Source organism: Nyctereutes procyonoides, unplaced genomic scaffold (assembly GCF_905146905.1).
Source record: "Nyctereutes procyonoides isolate TBG_1078 unplaced genomic scaffold, NYPRO_anot_genome, whole genome shotgun sequence".
In the NCBI taxonomy this organism is placed as follows: domain Eukaryota; kingdom Metazoa; phylum Chordata; class Mammalia; order Carnivora; family Canidae; genus Nyctereutes; species Nyctereutes procyonoides.
In genome coordinates this window covers 22,295,569-22,312,747 of record NW_026575048.1, presented here as the reverse complement: position 1 = coordinate 22,312,747, position 17,179 = coordinate 22,295,569, and the positions used below count along the sequence as shown (strand labels likewise).

The window sequence follows — 17,179 nt, the reverse complement described above, 5'->3', positions numbered from 1 at the left end:
AAGAATACGTAACACAGTAGGAGTCCAAAGTTGTATAACTGACCAAGAAGGCAATTTGGCAAAATGTATCAACAATTATTTTTTAAGGGCATACCCCTTGATCTAATAATTCCGTTTCCTAACATATATTTTAAGGAAATGAGGATACATGAAAGATTTAGTTGCAGTGATGAAGCCTTGTTTATAAGCATGAAAAATTGGAAACAACATAAATGTCCAAAATAGGGGACTGCTGTGTAGATTATGGAATATTTATAAGATGTAGCTGTTAAAATGATGCTGGAAAATGTAATTATTGTCATGGGACATATTACATTGAGAAAAGCAGGTTATAAAAAGTATCCACGTCTACTATTAACATGCCTGTTTAATAAAACATACACAGATATATATGTTTGGAAAAAATATGGAAGGAAACACGCACCAAGTTGTTAACAGTAATTATCTCTGGGTATAAGGTTGAAGGATGGTTTTAATATTCCTTCTGTTTATCTGTGTTTTCTGATTTTTTCCTCTAATGACCATGTATTAATTTCAGAATAAAAAATAAACTTTCATTTTGTCTCTTAAGAGGCAACATGCTGCACTCGAGGATACTTGGACTATGGCTCGGGCACTTTAGATTTTAGCTCTAAGTAGCTGTGTGGACTTGGGCAGGTCCCATGACTTCTGGGGACTTCAGTTTCCTCATCTGTAAAATTATGGGATTGTGTTCAGGATCTTGTAGTCATTCCCAGAAAGTTGTGACTATTCCAGAAATTCTGGGGTCCTCTCAGTAGAAAGAACAGGTCTTGTACTCGTCACTGTTCCTGGAGAACCTAGAATCACCTAGCTTTAACCTCTGAACTTTGTGATGAATGCACGGCTGGCTCATACAGCATCTGCTCTTGGTTCCAGAGGTCTAGGCTCAGGGCCTGCAGACAGCTGGCTGGGCAGCAAGGCTTGCCTTCATTTGGTAGTTGCCCATAAGGAGGGCACAGATGATCAGAGGATGCTTATTACAAACTTATACGATTTACCCAGTAAAGAGTGTCTGAACTGCTAGGAGAGCAGGTAACAAGGCCGCAGCCTGGAAGTTACAGGACTTCCACCTAAGAACTAAAACAAGTGTGGTAATAACAGCAATCATCACCCCAATGACAGTGACAACCACAGGCTTTCACTGAGCAATGCTTTTGTACCAGGCACATCTGACAGCCCATTTTATCCTAAGTCTGTGTGGCAGGCTCTTTTATTGCATCTGTTTCATAAATGGGGAAACTGAGGCCTGGCGAAGTCAAGAGTCTTATCTGACATCACAGTTAATAGGCCGAGAATTCAGGATTCACACTCAAACTGTCTCCCCCTGGAACCCCAGCTCTCGCCTATCTCCCTAAGTGAGAAGTCGTGTTTATCCGCTGACTTTGGCAGCATGACACTGGGAACATTAGGGGTAGTTCTGAGTTCTAATGGGCTCCAGAGAATCGCCATGGGAAGGGCATCTTTGGAGAGCCAGGCCACACTGGCTCCTGGGTTCAGGGTACAGTGGTGGCAGGGCCACGGCCGCCCAGTGGATCGGGCTTGATCACCTTGCAGCGGCCATGGGCAGCCCCACGCCCTGTGAGATGGGTCCTCACCTGGTTCTCCTTCATGCCCCTCACCAGTTCTTCTGCCTGCTCCTGCAAGTCTCTGTGTAGAGGGAGGGAGCAGAGAGAGAAATCAGTTGGACGAAACTTTGTTGAGGGCTGGAAGCTTGCCCCTGGCCCCAATGCAGGTGCCAGTCTCAGAGCCTGGGGCCACAGTGTACCACCCCTGGCTCCTGCAGGGCAGACGCTGACCTATTTTTAAAATTAGGCCCATCAGACAGGTTGAAATCCGTGCACGAGACGCATTTTGACTTTGATTTAATTCAGACCTTTATTTCTAAGCCTCTTTAACTCTGCCAATGCTCGCCACCCCGCTATCTGCCCAGATGCTGAAGACAGGCAGGAGTACATGACCCCAGAGAAAGCCAGAAGTGAGACTTACTCAACACCAGTGTGGGGTGCCACTCTCTTCCCAGGTGTGCACACAGGCGTCAGAACAGAGGGGTTGAAATATCTGATGATGTCTGAAAGGACTAGAGAGAGAGCTGCTTTGAGGCTGTGGTCCTGCTAGCTGGAGGAGACCTGTAAAGGCCGATCCCCGTGGGGTGAGGTGCCAGGGAGGCTGCCGCTTTTGCAGAGCACGCCCTTCACGACCACCATCAGCTGTGCAGTCAGCCTCGGAGGGAGTGGGGCCCTGTAAGCGAATGGAGCTAAAAGCTAGCATCTATCAAGGCCTAGGCCAAGCTGGTGCCTTATGCGTGAGTGCCTTGTGTGAAAGGGAAACTGAGGCTGGGAGAAGCTAAGCAAACCTCTCAAGGTCTCACGGTAAGTTGAAGTTGCTGGGGCTTGAACCAGAGCTTTCAAACACCAAGCTTTTCACTGTCGTGCGCCATCAACTCGTTAGGGAAAGTGTGCTGGGACAGGGACCCGGGGAAGCTGTCTCCCAGCCCCCCTTTCTCCTCCTGAGAGTGACAGCAGGGCGGGAAAGCTCCAGGGAACACACGTCCCAGAGCTGACAGCCAGAGGACCGCTAAAAATAGTGCTGTCAGGAGCAGTTAAGTTGCATCTTGCTCCCAAGAGAGGAGAGGGCAGAGCAGGGAGTGTCATGGGAAGGAGAGGCCTCCCCGCACCCCTTTCCAGTGGCCCCCATCCAGAAGCGCCTGGGGTTTTGGGGGAGCAGAAGGCAGCCAGCCCTGTGCTGCGGCAGACATGGTTGTTTGGCAAAGCCAGTCAGGACGTCAGGAGACCAGTCTTTCAGCTTTGCCAGCCTGGGCGGCCACCTAAGCCATATAGGACTCGGGCTTTGTCCTCAACCCAAACTAATGAGCTTCCTTTCCTAAGTCCTGACAACCTGAAGGAGGAGCCCCTTCCCACTGGTGGTGAGAAAACAAGAAGTTCAGAGGCCAGGGGCAGACGACAGGGACAGTGTGTGCACACGCACGTGAATGTGCGCGCAAGTAGGTGCCTGGGGAGAATCTGTGAGAGCAAATGACACACATCTCAGGAAAGTCATGAGAGCAAATGGCAAAACAGGATTCCTGGTGCTAGGTCTTTGGAGGAGAACTGCTTTCCAAAGTAGAAGTATTTGTACTGTATTACTCCTCTGGGATCAGAGGTGACCGTGGATCTTTCCGCCTAAATGTTCCTGGCATTTTGTTTTAGGTCCTGCCGAGTGCCTCGTCTGTCCTTGTTGCCTCTCTCTTAGTTTCCAGTGGGGTCACAACAAAAGGCAGAGGCAGTGGGGCCAGACCACCTGGGTTCAATGGGACTGTGCCATGGACTCCTCCTATATCCTTAGGAAAGTCTGTGTACCTCCCCGAGACTCAGTTTTTCCATCTGTAAAATGGCCATGGTGGGAGAGGACGTGGCTAGATCTGAAGAAGGACAGACGGGCTGAGCCAGATGAAGTGTGGGCCCACCCAGTATACCACTGCACTGGCCTGGATATCGCTGGAGCCCCTTCTCCTGGGCAGACCAGGGGCTCCTCTTGCCGGCTCAGCTGCCCAGCTGAGCTCCCGGTCCGGCTCTCCACTCCTTCCCACTTTCCCTGAGCATTGGATGGGCTGGAGGCACCAGCAGCTACAGGGGAGTCCTGCCTTTGTGGACATGCAGGTGCAAAATCTGCCCTCACCATCCTGCCTTCGGCGGCAGCTCTGGCCAGGGGACTCCTGGTCACTCCTCGCTGAATGAGGGGCAGTCAGGACTCATTACCATGTGGATGAGGGGCCCAACAGTGGGGACAAGTTGACAAGTCAGGCAAAGCAGCAGCGGTATTTGTGCTTCAGAGTCTAAACTACATCCCATCTTCCCAACCCCCCCAACCTCCCCACTACATTTCTTTTTTCCTACCATTGATAGGTAAATAGGGCCAAACCAAGGCAGAGCTGTGACAGTCACTAAGTCATTAAAGGCCTCTTTTGGGACACTTTGAGCTTCTGCAAGAGGAACCTCTTGCCACTTTGGCCACCAATATCCCCTTCACCTGTCAATCAGATCCTGGAGGGCTAGATACCTGGCCTCAGCCTTCCCTGCTGGATGGTGAGGGCTGAGAGGAGGGGCAGTGTCTTATTCATCCCTGTCCTTTGCAGAGAACCTAATAATTCCTGGGCCCTTGGAGAAATTCGAGGGCGGGATTGACAAGGCACTATCTACCTCACTTGTCATTGTGCTCACTGGAGTGTCAGCTCCAGAGGCTTTTTGCTCTAATTATGAAGTGAAAGGTGATTTCCCTGTTCTTGACTCGTGAACACCAGGCATAGGTGACTAACATCCCACTAGGCTAATTCAGCTGGCATTAGGGGCTTGGGGGTTTCGGAAAGACTTAATAAAGTCGTGAGGGACCTCTGATGGTAAATGAAAACAACCAGGCCACAGATTGCATATTCATAAGCCCATGTACATGTAAAAAGGCCAACATGTTAACAATGCTCATCTCTGGGTGGTGGGATTACAGTTAATTTTTATTTTCTTCTTTTCATTTTCCTGAACCCAACTGACATATTTATTTTATAAGTAAGGGACTTATCTTGAAATGAAATAGACTGGAAATGAGACCTGGATCTTCTCGGTGCAGGGACAGGGGTGGGAGAATGGTGGATGGTTTCCCTAGAGGAAGTGCTAGAAGTCTAGCCCTGTGGTCCTGGGGAGGAGTCTCAGGACGCTGACACCCCTGATGTCTCCCCCAGGCCTCTTAATCTAATGTCTCCTGGTTTCTCTTTGCTCAGAGATCCTCCAACACATTTCTCACACATCCTGGCACCACCCTGCCCCTCCCCACACCCTGCCCACCTTTTAGGGTATGTGACTTTTTATACTCAGACTCTTTCTCTGTCCTTTCAAAATGCCTCCCTACTTTTCCTCAGGCTCCATGATGAGGTGGGCAATAGGGTACAGTCTCTTCACTAAGCAAAATGCTGCTGTGTTCAGAGGGATCGGGACAATCTGGAATCTGGCCATGAAGACACAGGACTCACCTGTCACCACCTCCATGCACACATGCTGTGGCCTTGGGTCAGTCCTACAAGTAAAAGCAAACATGCAAGCATCAGACTGCATTCAGCAACCTTCTCCCTCAACTAGTGGGGTCTAGTTCGTAACAAGCTGTGGCTCAGCGTTGCTCTGATTCTGGATTTACCCTTCCCGGAGTTAGAGACACACTGCAGATGGCTATAAAGCCACCAAAGTGGAGTGAACAGCTTTGGTGGAGTTTCCTCTAGTCTGGCCCATTGCTGGAAGGGGATGTAGCCCCTGGTGTGGGATGAGACAGATCCTGGTCCCCCAGAGCAGAGCCAGGAGACAGGTGGTAGGAAGCAAGAGCTCTGTGTTTGGTCCTTCCCATTTTTCCTTCCCAGTCACCCAGAGGACCCAGGGAGCTTTGTGGGCACAGGCGCGTTGGACAGGGAGGCAGGAGGCTAGATTCTAGTCCCTGTTCTGTCACCTGTTCCCAAGAATGCCTGGAGCAAACCATCTCCTCCCCAGCCCTTGGGTTTCCCTGTCAACAAGGCCAAGAAATGAGAACAGATCCTATGTGAGGCCCTTCTCAGCTCTACAGCTCTGCGCTTCCATGACAGTTACCAATTTTGCTTCTCCAGGTTGATGATCCCAGAGTCTGGAGGCTGGAAGAGATAAGAAGTATGAACCACCCAGCCAGGGAAGGCAGCAGAGCCTGTCCTTGTGAGACACCAGTCGCCTGTCAGACCCTCCCTCCCACCCATAAAAGGGAAACCATGGATCCAGAGAAAGCCTAAATCTGCTGACAAATATCAAGTTTCCTCCACAACATGTTGGCCAGAACTTAGAGCGACCGGAGGTGTGTTTTCTTCAGAACAGAAGACAGGCACAGGAGAGCTTAGAGTTAAATGCAGCTACGTGGACGGTTAACCTCTACATAGATGTACAACGGATTGTTTTATTGCATGACCATCCTAATCTGAAATTTTATTTATTGCCTAGTTCCCGACTCAAATGTAAGTGCCACGAGGGCAGGAATTTTGTCTTGTTTGTCCTGGACTATATTCCTTGGACCTAGAACAGTGCCTGATACTTCATAAGTACTCAATAAATATTTGTTTGCCAAATCTTTTTTGAACCAACAAAGTAAGCTTCTGGTTTCCTCTTGATAAAATGCTGGACAGCACAGGACACCATCTGCTAAAGAGGGTCCCTGGCTGTAGGACTGAGGGGAGACAGACCCTGCTAACCCACCTGGGGATTGTGTCCTCTACAGGGTCCTAGGGAACTTCGGAATCATGCCCAGTATATAGAAAGTATTCAGCATGTATTAACTATTGCCAGTATTTTCACAGGTTCTGACATAAATTTTCTTTCTTGAAATTCCTAGAAGACAGTATCTCCAGGTGCGATGGTGACAGGTGACAATTGTACCCACACTGCCTACACCCATGTCTGCTGCTGCTACTGTTTAAAGAGCCTGTCTGGCCTTAACAACCCAGCTCAAATGACAACCAGCCTATAAAACTGGGTCACAACTCCGGAGCCTTCTTGGGAGGGCAGGCTGACCACAACCTTCCTCTAAGTGGGATGTCGTATTTTACTCAATAAGCAGTTTGAAAGGCTAAATTTCCAGGGAAAGGCAGAAAGTTGAACAAAAATTGCACTACAGTGCTAGTCAGAAATCATAAGCCGAGATGCCAGGCAGGTGAGGTCAGGAGGGAGGATGGCTCCTGGGCTGAGGCAAAGTGGGACGGCCTGTGCCCAAGCAAAGGGGATCTGAATGATAGCAGAGCTCCTGCCCAGAACAAGCCTGTTGGGGCTGATGAGAGGAAGAAAAGGGTAGACCAAGAGGAACAAGGTGGGGGAGATGGGGGAAGGGCTCAGTGAGAAGTCACAGAAAAGGAAGGCTGGGACAAACCCAGCAGACTCCTAAGTCTCCATCTTGCCCGCGGCAGCCATACTCTTCCTTGGCTGCACATGCTATGGTACTAGAGATGCAAACCTAATTAAGACACAAACTCTATCTTCGAGAAAGTTGACAGAGTGGATTGTAACCTCCTTGGCAGGGCAAATGTCTAGAGCTCTTAGCTGAGCAAACAAAGCAAAACAAAAAACAAGTCACAGATAGTATATTGCAGTTTAATCTTATTTCTCTCTCTCTCATCCTATATATTGGGGTGTGTGTGTGTGTGTGTACTGAGGCAGATTAGGTGATCAAACGAGATCTTCAATTTGTTATTTTATATGTGTGTGTATGTTTTTTTCTTATACTGAACATATATCACATATGTTAGTTTGCAAATAATTTTTACAAGCATTTGCAAGTCTGATCTTTAAAGTTCTGTGAGGAAAACATTGACCAGAGCAATTAAACAAACATGTGCTACAGGCATAAGTAGGTAAGATTGTACCTTGGTTACAGAAAGCTCCAGGACCTTGGGACGGGCATACATACACACATACATAAGCGCCAGCATTATGAATTCTTTTTTTTCCGCTAAGTTCATCAATTTCCGTGATTTTCCCCCTGCCTGATACTTTCTATAAACCAGGCTAAGTTCACAGCTGTGGTCTCCGGGCACATAGGAAGGCAGTCTCCTAGGAACCGTGCTCTCAGGTCTCACCCTGGAGATTGAGATGCCGGTTGTGTGATGCTAACAATCTGGGATAGGGAGGCCATCGTGGAGTGGGGCTGTGTTCGAGGCCAGGCCAGCTCACAGGAGGAGACAGGGGAGCTGAGGGACAGGCAGAAGCCCTGGGGTCTGTGTCATTCATGAGCAAGAGAGCTCCTGTTGAGCTGTGACCAAAGAAGGGAAGTCACCAACTGTAGATGGCTACAACTATAGAAACCTGATGTGGTGGGCATCTCAGGGAATTCCCTACCCAGATGGCAGAGTGCTCCAGTCCTCCAGCTGGTGTCACCTACATTTCGGGCACATGGGGACACATGGGCTCAACAAACTCCATGTGCTGTGACGTGAAGTCTCTTTTCTCCTTTACTTCCCCTTCCACATCTCTCCTGCCTGTAGACCTCCACCTTCACCCTCATCAACACAGCCTTACAGTCATGCTTAGCACCCATAGGGCAGATGAGGGTGGGAAGCCCTGCTGCCAGGTTCCACTGGGCCCCTGGTCTGTTTTCTAATGGCAAGTCTGGTTCTTTCTGGAGGGCTGACACTGTGCTTGGGGAGGGGGATAGGGTTTGCAGGGAGGGGGCAGGTGGGACCCAGGGGAAGGGGCGTGGGGTTGGACAGAGAAGACAGCCTGCAGCAGGGATGGAGAGGGCCACTGGGAAGAAGCCTGAGTAAGTGGAAGAGGGAGGAAGACCCTGGAGAGGATTGGCGGGGTGGAGGGATGTTCTGGTGCAGGGGTGAAGTGGGGCTCTGAGGAGGAGCAGAGAACACTCGACTGATCAGTGTTGTGGTCAACGGGAGTGCTGGCACTGGGGCAGCAGGGCTGTGGGCCCGTCCTGAAAGGGGCCAGGCGGGGCTGTGAGAAGCCAGCACTGACTTGGGAATCACATTGGCATTCCCCTCTGCTCTCCAACCCCCTTCTCTCCAGACCCTCTCTTTCTGCTTATCCCTTTCTCCTCATTCTTTTTTTTTTTTTAAAGATTTTATTTACTTATTCATGAGAGACACAGAAAGAGAGGCAGAGACATAGGCAGAGGGAGAAGCAGGCTTCCTGTGGGGAGCCCAATGTGGGACTGGATTCCAGGGCCCCAGGATCAGACGTTTAACCACTGAACCACCCAGGCGTCCCCTCTCTCCTCATTCTTTCCACCTCTCTCGTTGCTTTCTTTCTCCTTTACCCGATCATATAAAATACACCACTTAAAATTTATTAGCAAAGATTTATTTACCAAGCAGGTACGGATATTTTTTCTTTATCTCATAAATGAAGCTTAAGAAATGATTTTTAAAATTCTGTGTGCAAATAAATAAAAATAAATAAAATAAAATAAAATTCTGTGTGCTCTTTGACTTAATTTATCAGTTGGTTTAATGTATTAATGAGAAACCCTGAAAGTTTCCTCATCCTAATGTAAAGGGAGGCATTCATTTGATTAAAAAAAAAAGGACACAGACTCTAGATTTTAGAATGCCCCCAACTCAGAATATTTTTCTCTCTCAAAATGAAACACCCTGCCTGGCAACCAGGAGTTCATTCTAAGGCTCCCAGTCCCAAAAACTGACTCCCACCTTCATCTCCTTGAAATACTTACTGTGTCCACATTTCCCATGGCTGCCACAAATTTAATATCAGAAGGTCTCACAGAGTGGACTGCAAAAACAAAAACCCATTTAAGAAGGTCAGATCTACATGAGCCAAAGATGCCAAATGGGAGGGCCAGACCCACATCCCCCAGCCTGAGGACAGATGCTGAAGGTTTGTCAGCCAGGGCAATGGAAAGCTGAAGACCAGGAGGTCACTGGGAGCCATAGGAACCTGCTGGAAAGAGGCTCACTCTTCTGCAAGCCACAGGTGTCCCATGGAAGGTCTCTCATGGCCCTTCTTTCCCTCCTGCCTGGCCTTCCTTCTTCCTCTGGCTTCCCTCCATCCCTTGGCTCTGAATTTCTGGGTCCCCATTAATGAGGGTAGTAAGTTAAAACAAAAACCACCTGGGTACAAAAGGGAGCATGTTAACTTGAAGAGGGCCAAAGAACACCACTGAAAGTCTGTGAACACATATAAACATCAGATGCAAGCTATATGCAAATTGGTCCTCCAGGAAGCCTCCGTGACCCACCCAGGCCACCAGCAGTTTTAGAATTAAGTCTCCCTAGAAACCACTGACCTCCTGATCATGTTACAGGGCCATTAAATGTAAACCGCCTAAAGAAACCATTTCCTAAGAGGTATACCGATTTCTTTTTCTAGCTACACTCCTTATATAACGGAGGAGTAAGAATAGCACGCTTAACTGGAAACTCTGATAAGTCAGTGCAACGCAAACATAAGCAAAGTCATTAAATGCGGTCTGTGATGCAGCCATTTCATAGGATAGAGCCAGAGAAGACAGCCAGCTCAAGAGCAACATTCATACTATCCAGGTGTTAGACAAATCCAGCCCATTAGAGAAAATGTCTATGGCATTCACTGCAGCTTAAATCCAGGAGGGCAGGTGAATGACCAAGCCCCAACCCACAGCTCCCATGGCAGCGTCTGCACCCCTGGAGGTGAGCTCTGGGAGACTGCCCTCACCTGTGGAGCCGTGTTGGTTTGCTCACTGCTGTCCCTCTCTAGAAATGGCTGAGAGGAGAGGGGGAAGAGTGAAGGGTGGGGGCTGGCGAAGAGGCCCGAATGACCAAAAGATGCAAGAGGAGTAGAGTCGGAACTTCTGCTTGCCACACCAGAGAGAAGATGCCAGCCTTCCAAGCTCATGGCTCAGGGCCACGTACCTGACTTTGGAGGCACACTAGATTCTGACTTCTTTGGGTTGCATGGAAATAGAAAGTTCTTCAGGCTCTGTAACTGAAACCAAATAGTAAAAACATCAACTGCCTTGTAGAGAAATATTGCAGGTCCTGAAAGCTCGGTGTACTTTGACCACGTACTTGTTCTCTCTGGGCTCAAAATCCAGAAGCAATCATGATTTGCCCATAGTCATGTTCATCTAACTCCATATTCTATTCACCTAGTAAAAGGGGACAGGTGTCTATTGACAATGACCTTAGCAAGTGGCAGGTAAGGATGCCTCAGAGCAGTTGGGGTGAGGTGGGGGGGCAGGGAGAACACAAAAAAGGATAAAAATCAATTCTTGAGATGATGAAAAAGATCTGGAGACAGAGAGTGGTGATGGTTGCCCAGCAATGTTATGGTCTTAATGCCATTGAATTGTACACCCAGAAATGGTAAAAATGGTAAATTTTATGTTATGTATATTTTGTCACAATAAAAGAATAATTAAGAGACCCAGGATATAATAGACTAAAAAAGTTAAAACATCTATTCTTTGCTATCATATTTTTTTTATATTATCTACTTTCCCTCTTTTGATTATCTACACAAAAGCAGGTATAGGAGGCATTATGCTTATATGCTGCTGGAAACAGTGAACTGGAAAATGGTAACTCTTGAGTTCCCATCAGATTAGGCTGCTGAGAGCAGAGGAGGGACTGGGTGACCAGTACTCAGTCCTCAAGACCATTCGGGCCTCCTGAGATATTCATGCAAGTCCAGAGCAGCCTCTGTTTCTGTGAATCTCACAGAAAGCCTTAGGAAGGGAGATCATGTTTTCTCCCCAGAATCAAGAGAAGGAGGAGAAATATTCCAACAGGGGAAAATATGCAGTAAATAAAGTACTTGACCACATTTCACTGTCACAAGACACAAGTTAATTTCTCTTGAATTACTAATTTCTGTAAGAGATAAAGAATTTATTCTCAACTCTTATCTTATGGATGTTCTGGGAAGACTTCACCCAGATGCCTTCAGATAATTCATAGCATCTGCTTCAAAGTTCATAGAGATAACAAGCCCATTTATAACTCTCTGGACATTTCTCGGAACCACCAGCTCAGTCTGCGGAGTGATGAACCTCAAATTCCAGGAGATATAGTTGTGCCACCTCTGCTGTGCCAGGCAGCCCGACTATCCCTGGGGGTGGGGAGGGAGGGTTAGCAATTCATCCAGCCCACCCCCTCCAGGCTTCAGGGCGGGTCCTGCCAATTTGCATCAAGAATTGGAATTACCCACTAGAAAGGAACCACACTCCCCTCACTTCTCTCACCAGGACAAAGCCCTCACCTCTGGCAATAGCTGCTCTTCCAATGCGTTCTCTCTAGGAGAGGTATGGGCATGGGTAGGTCCTAAAAGAAAGCAAATATGGTTCAGATTATGTAGTTGAAATTAACACCCACCCAGATTTACAGTTTCCTGTCCTTCCTCCCAGCCCTACCTATATGCCCAGGTCAATAATGTCCCTTGTGTTAGGAAAGTCCAGATTCATTCGTCCCAACTATCACTTCCATTGTCTGGGACACATGCTTCCATTAATGCAGCCTATGGAGACAGAATGCCCAGCTTGAAAAGCAAAAGTGTTATCTGGGAGAGGTCAGTAATAACCCTGTATCACCTTATTATCTAGCACATTATCACAGATCATTTTATTGGTTCCTTAACAAAAGGCAGAACTTTTGAGGAAGGTAATGTTGGACGTACCTGCTGTTGTTTGGGGGATTCTGGGACAAAACAGGGAAGGCAAAGGATGGTGTGGAAATTGCCTGAAGTGTTACATGAATTTAAGAGCTAACAGTGGGATTCCCAGTGGCCATGACTGTACATCTATGGCTGAACAGGAGCTGTCCTGAGGGGTCGTGCTGAGTGTGAAGTGGAAGGGAAGAAAAGGCAGGTAGAGAAACTACAAAGACACTATCCTCATCCCAGCTTACTTTGGGCCCGTCTTTTAAGATATTTACATTGTCTTTACCCTTTAAAAATATAATTTACATATAATAAAAGACTCATCTTAAGTGTATAAGCCAATAAGTTTTCATAAAATAGGGCAGCCTGGGTGGTTCAGTGGTTTAGCATCTGCTTTTGGCCCAGGGAGTGATCCTGGAGACCCAGGATCGAGTCCTACATCAGGTTCCCTCATGGAGCCTGCTTCTCTCTCTGCCTCTCTCTGTGTATCTCTCATGAATAAATAAAATCTTTAAAAAAAAGTTTTCATAAAACATTGTAAATACACAAATAACAGTGTAGTACAATGAACAGCACTCTAAGTAAAAGAACAAAAATTCACTCACCATGCCGCTACCCCAATAACCAAAAGTGATTTGTTCACACGCCTGGGTATATCATCAGGCTCCAGAACAGGCACACTTTCTACTTTGTTGTAATCCATGTGGATGGAATCTTACTCCTGCCAGCTCCCTTTAACATTGTATTGTGAGCATTTTTCATGTTGCTATGTCATCCTCATGTTTACTTTATCAGTTTCAGGAGATATTTTATGATGCTGATATGTAATCAGACATCCCAGTCCTTGATGTCATCTGACTGCTCCCTGCCCAGTTTTCTGCCCAGGGTGCACGCTCCTTGTCAGGGTTTACCATGAGAGAAATCCTGAACTGCATGAGATAGTGCCAAAGAGGCCCTGTCTTGGGGGAGAGGGCTTGATTTTTTTTCTACCTCCACCCTCTTCTGCAGCTTTCCTTTTTGACCCTGAAAAGAATTTATCTAAAGTTTCACAAGCAGCAAGAGTGTATTTCACTTCCTGCCCTCTGTAAGATTAGGCACTGATTTCCTTGTTGGAGCTTGTAGCAGGAATGATGGCTAGGACTTGCCCCCAGACCTCAGTAGCAAGTTTTACATTCCCAGAAGAAAGCTTTCTGGGCAGAAAGAGCCTTATGATGGGAAGGCACAGAGTTGCAGATAAGCATGGTGTGCTAGAAAAGGCTGGAGCAGGTTTGTAACTGGAGGGAAGGGGAATGGAGAGCAGATAGAGGAGGGTAGAGGAGGGCAGCTGGGCTGTGGAGCTGTCTATGAGCAACAGGGAGCCACTCTGATATTCAGAAAGATGAGTGTTAATTTGTTAATGCATATTTTAAGATGATCATCACTCTGGGAATAGTGGGGTTGATGGATTAGCAGGGCAGAGATGTGAGACTATTTTGATAATATTTTTTAAGCCAGGATAAAAATGTGTATGGCAGCTAACACTTACACGCAGCTTCTATAGGCCAGGCATTCTAAGCCCTTACATGAAATAATTCATTTAATCCCTACAACTCTATGAGATAAATGCTATTATCTCCACTTCGTAGATAAAACAGGTTTAGCAAGGTTAAATGACATTTTAAAGATGACACAGTTAGCAATGGTGATAACAGGATTTGAAAATGGGCAGCCTGACTCTGCAGGCTGTGTTCATAGCCAACAAGCTAGGTATAAGTCATAGCCAAAGATCCAAATCAGCAGTTGGCAAACATTTTCTGTAAAGGATCAAATAGTCAATATTTTAGGTTTTACAGACCATACTATCTGTCACTACTCAGAGACAGCTCTGAAGTAGTGCAAAAATAGTCACACACAATATGTAAACAAATTAACTTTATGGAGAATGAAGTTTGAATTTCATATCATTTTCATGTGTCATAAGATACTCTTCTAATTCTCTCAACCATTTAAATTTTTAAAAGACCTTTGTGGATATCAATGAACTGATTTTTTAAAGTTTATATGAAAAGGCAAAATAGCCAACAGAATATCAAAGAAGAAAAAGTCAGACAAATGACATGATCCAACTTCAAGACCAACCATAAAGCTACAATGCACTATTGGCAGAAGAATAGACAAATAAATCCATGGGACAGAATAGAGAGCCCAGAAATAGACACATGTAAATAAAGTCAACTGATCTTTGACAAAGAAGCAAGGCAATACGATGGAGAAAAGACAGTGTCTTCAACAAACGGTGCTGGAATAAGTGGCCATTCACATGAAAAAAAAATCTAAAAATCTAAAATCCATTCTTGGCTCACAGGTCATACAAAAATGGTCATAAGGCTGGATCTGGCCCATCAGCCATTATTTGCCAACCAATCCCTGATCTGTACTGCTTCTGAGAAAAGATCATCAAGGTTAAACAGAAAAATGGTTTCTTGAGATAGACATCCTTCAAACAGACAGAAGTTTGCTTTGAATCATTTTTATTCCCAGTTAGATTAAGGTGATCTGCCCCCTACCTGTCTGCCTTCATGAAGGAAGAGAGAGCACCATCTACAACATGACATTATATTTCTAATGCTTGGCTTTCAATTTAAAAAAATTACCTGGAAACAATACCAAATAAACAGAAACCAAGAGAGATTAAACAACAACAACAACAACAATAGACAATAGTGAAAAGTGGTAGACTAATAAATATGTAACATCCACAACTCTGTTAGCTTGGTGCTTTGTTTCTAGTTAGGGTGAGAGGTGAGCCAATCAGATATTTAATGAGGCAATCCAGGAAATGAGAAAGGTCAAAATATGCTCTTCACTTACTCCTGGTTAGCTAGAAATCGACATATGTTCTAGAAGGAACTGAAAGAACCCTAAGTGAAGAGAAATTTGAAAATTGATTGAATCTTTGTGTTCCTTCCCCAACCTACACACAGACCAATAAATAGAGCCTTACAAACCCAAGGTGTTTGAGCATGACCTGTCCATGTGACTGACTGATCACTCAACTGTACAGATCCAGGGCTGGCTCCTAGGATGCCAGGTTAAAGAGATAAAAATAAGAAATTAAGACCTGTTCAAAGACATCAGTGGCTACTCACCATGAAGGAGGTCTATTCCAAAGTTTAAGTCTTGGCAAGTTACTAAAAAACCAACAACCCTCAGAAAACTCCAATGAATCCAGAATTGCAACATTTTATTGAACATTTGTAACCAAAAATTACTAGACATGCTATCAAACTGGAAAGTGAGTCTTGTACTCGGGGATGGGAGGGGGAGAAAAGCAGTCAATGGAAAGCAGTTCTGAGTGGGCCCAGATGTTGGATTTTGCAAAGTTTTCAAAGCAGCTATTATATGTTCAAGGAATTAAAGAAAAAAAAATAAAGATTAAAGACTCAACACACAGAAGTTATTAGAATAAATGAAATCCAGAGCTGAAAAATACAATACCAAAAGATTTAGTTGATTGGCTCAGCCACAGACTTGAAATGGTAGGAAAAAAGAATTTGTAAGCTTCAAGGTAGATGGAAAGATCAATAGAAGTTACATTTCTGAAAAATACAGAAGAAAAAAAGATTGAAGAAAAATAAACAGAGCCTCAGAGATCTGTAGCTACTGCCAAACACAAAAACATAAAGGTAAGGAGTCCCAGAAGAAACAGAGAAAGAGGCAGAAAGGGATTTGAAGAGATTACGGCTGAAAACTTCCCACATTTGAAGAAAAATATTGAGGCACACATCAAAGAAGGTGGAAAAAAAGAAAACGCTTCAGGTAGGAAAAACACAAAGACAATTTTACCTAGATACTTTAACTTTAACTTTAACTAATAATGGATGTGACTAGGTGTAATTCTAAAACCAAGGAAACCATTTCAAGAATAGCAGAAGAAAATCACGCACAGGAGACCAATATTATGATTAACAGCAACTCATCAGAAACAATGGAGGCCAGAGGACGGCAGAATGACACATTCCAAATGTTACGAGGAAAATGACCTCGGATAGAAGCAGGACAATGTAAGAAGGGATGAAGTACAGAGAGAGTGAATATGTAGATAAATCCGAAATAATATTGACTGTATAAAACAGAAGCCAGCAAACTATGACCCATAGGTCAAATCTGCCCACAACCTATTTTTGTATGGCTCTCTAGAGAAGAATGGTTTTTTATGTTTTTAAAGGTTAAAAAGAAAAAAAAAGAAGAAGAAGAAGGAGGAGAATATGTGATACAGACCATGTATGAGCCACAAAACCTAAAATATTTACCATTTGGTCGCTTAAAGAAAAAAATCTGCCACCCCCCAATACAAACTATAAGAATAATGTAGTGTGGACTATAAAACCTATGTAACATCTTGCCGTGTGGGCAGATTCAGATGGAGTAAATGGAGTTGCACGAATCAGGTTTTTCCTTTATCTGGGAAATGATGAAACTACTCATTTAATTAAATTTTAATAATTCAAGGATGCATGTTGTGATTGTAAATGCCACAAGAACAACAAAAACACATATAATCAGCAAGTTCATGTTGGGCAGGGTAGGGTGGTGGAAGTGAAACTGTAAAAATATGTAGTCCAAAGGAGGCAAGAAAGAAGGAGAAAAGATCACAAAACACATAGAACACATCGAAACAAATAGTTAGATAGTCTATTTAAACACACTTGGGAAGATCAGAGAAGAAAAGCTGAAGGGGGGTGTATAAGACCTTCCTTTAGCATCTAAAGAGGGGCTAGCTTTATTCCATGTGACCCCCAAACCAGGAGTGGATCAGGGGAGATGGGTTGTCTCTTGGAGAATCACCAGAGCTACTGAAACAAGAATGGGCCCCTTGGGGCACTGGTCCAAGCAGAGGTGAGGGATCAGGGCAAGCAGATGACACACATACCAGGCGGATGTTAGGAGCTTGGTCACCCCCTGGTCTGGTCAGTCTGTCCATGCCTCTATTTCCTCACTTAAAGATGAGGTTTGATAACACTGGCCTTGTGGAA

General features: G+C 45.4%; 1 protein-coding gene across 4 annotated transcripts in view; it reads right to left on the bottom strand.

Annotated features, from left to right (window-relative positions):
• The window catches only part of PLB1 (phospholipase B1), a 139,453-nt gene that overhangs the window by 89,063 nt on the left and 33,211 nt on the right, over positions 1–17,179 (bottom strand). For all 4 annotated transcript variants that reach the window (XM_055327243.1, XM_055327241.1, XM_055327245.1 and 1 more), the window contains 7 exons: positions 11,769–11,830; positions 10,421–10,493; positions 9,244–9,302; positions 5,640–5,680; positions 5,039–5,082; positions 2,008–2,098; positions 1,617–1,668 (listed from right to left, as the gene is read on the bottom strand). In XM_055327243.1, coding sequence (XP_055183218.1) covers positions 1,617–1,668; positions 2,008–2,098; positions 5,039–5,082; positions 5,640–5,680; positions 9,244–9,302; positions 10,421–10,493; positions 11,769–11,830 — 422 coding nt within the window. The remainder of the gene's footprint in view (positions 1–1,616; positions 1,669–2,007; positions 2,099–5,038; positions 5,083–5,639; positions 5,681–9,243; positions 9,303–10,420; positions 10,494–11,768; positions 11,831–17,179) is intronic.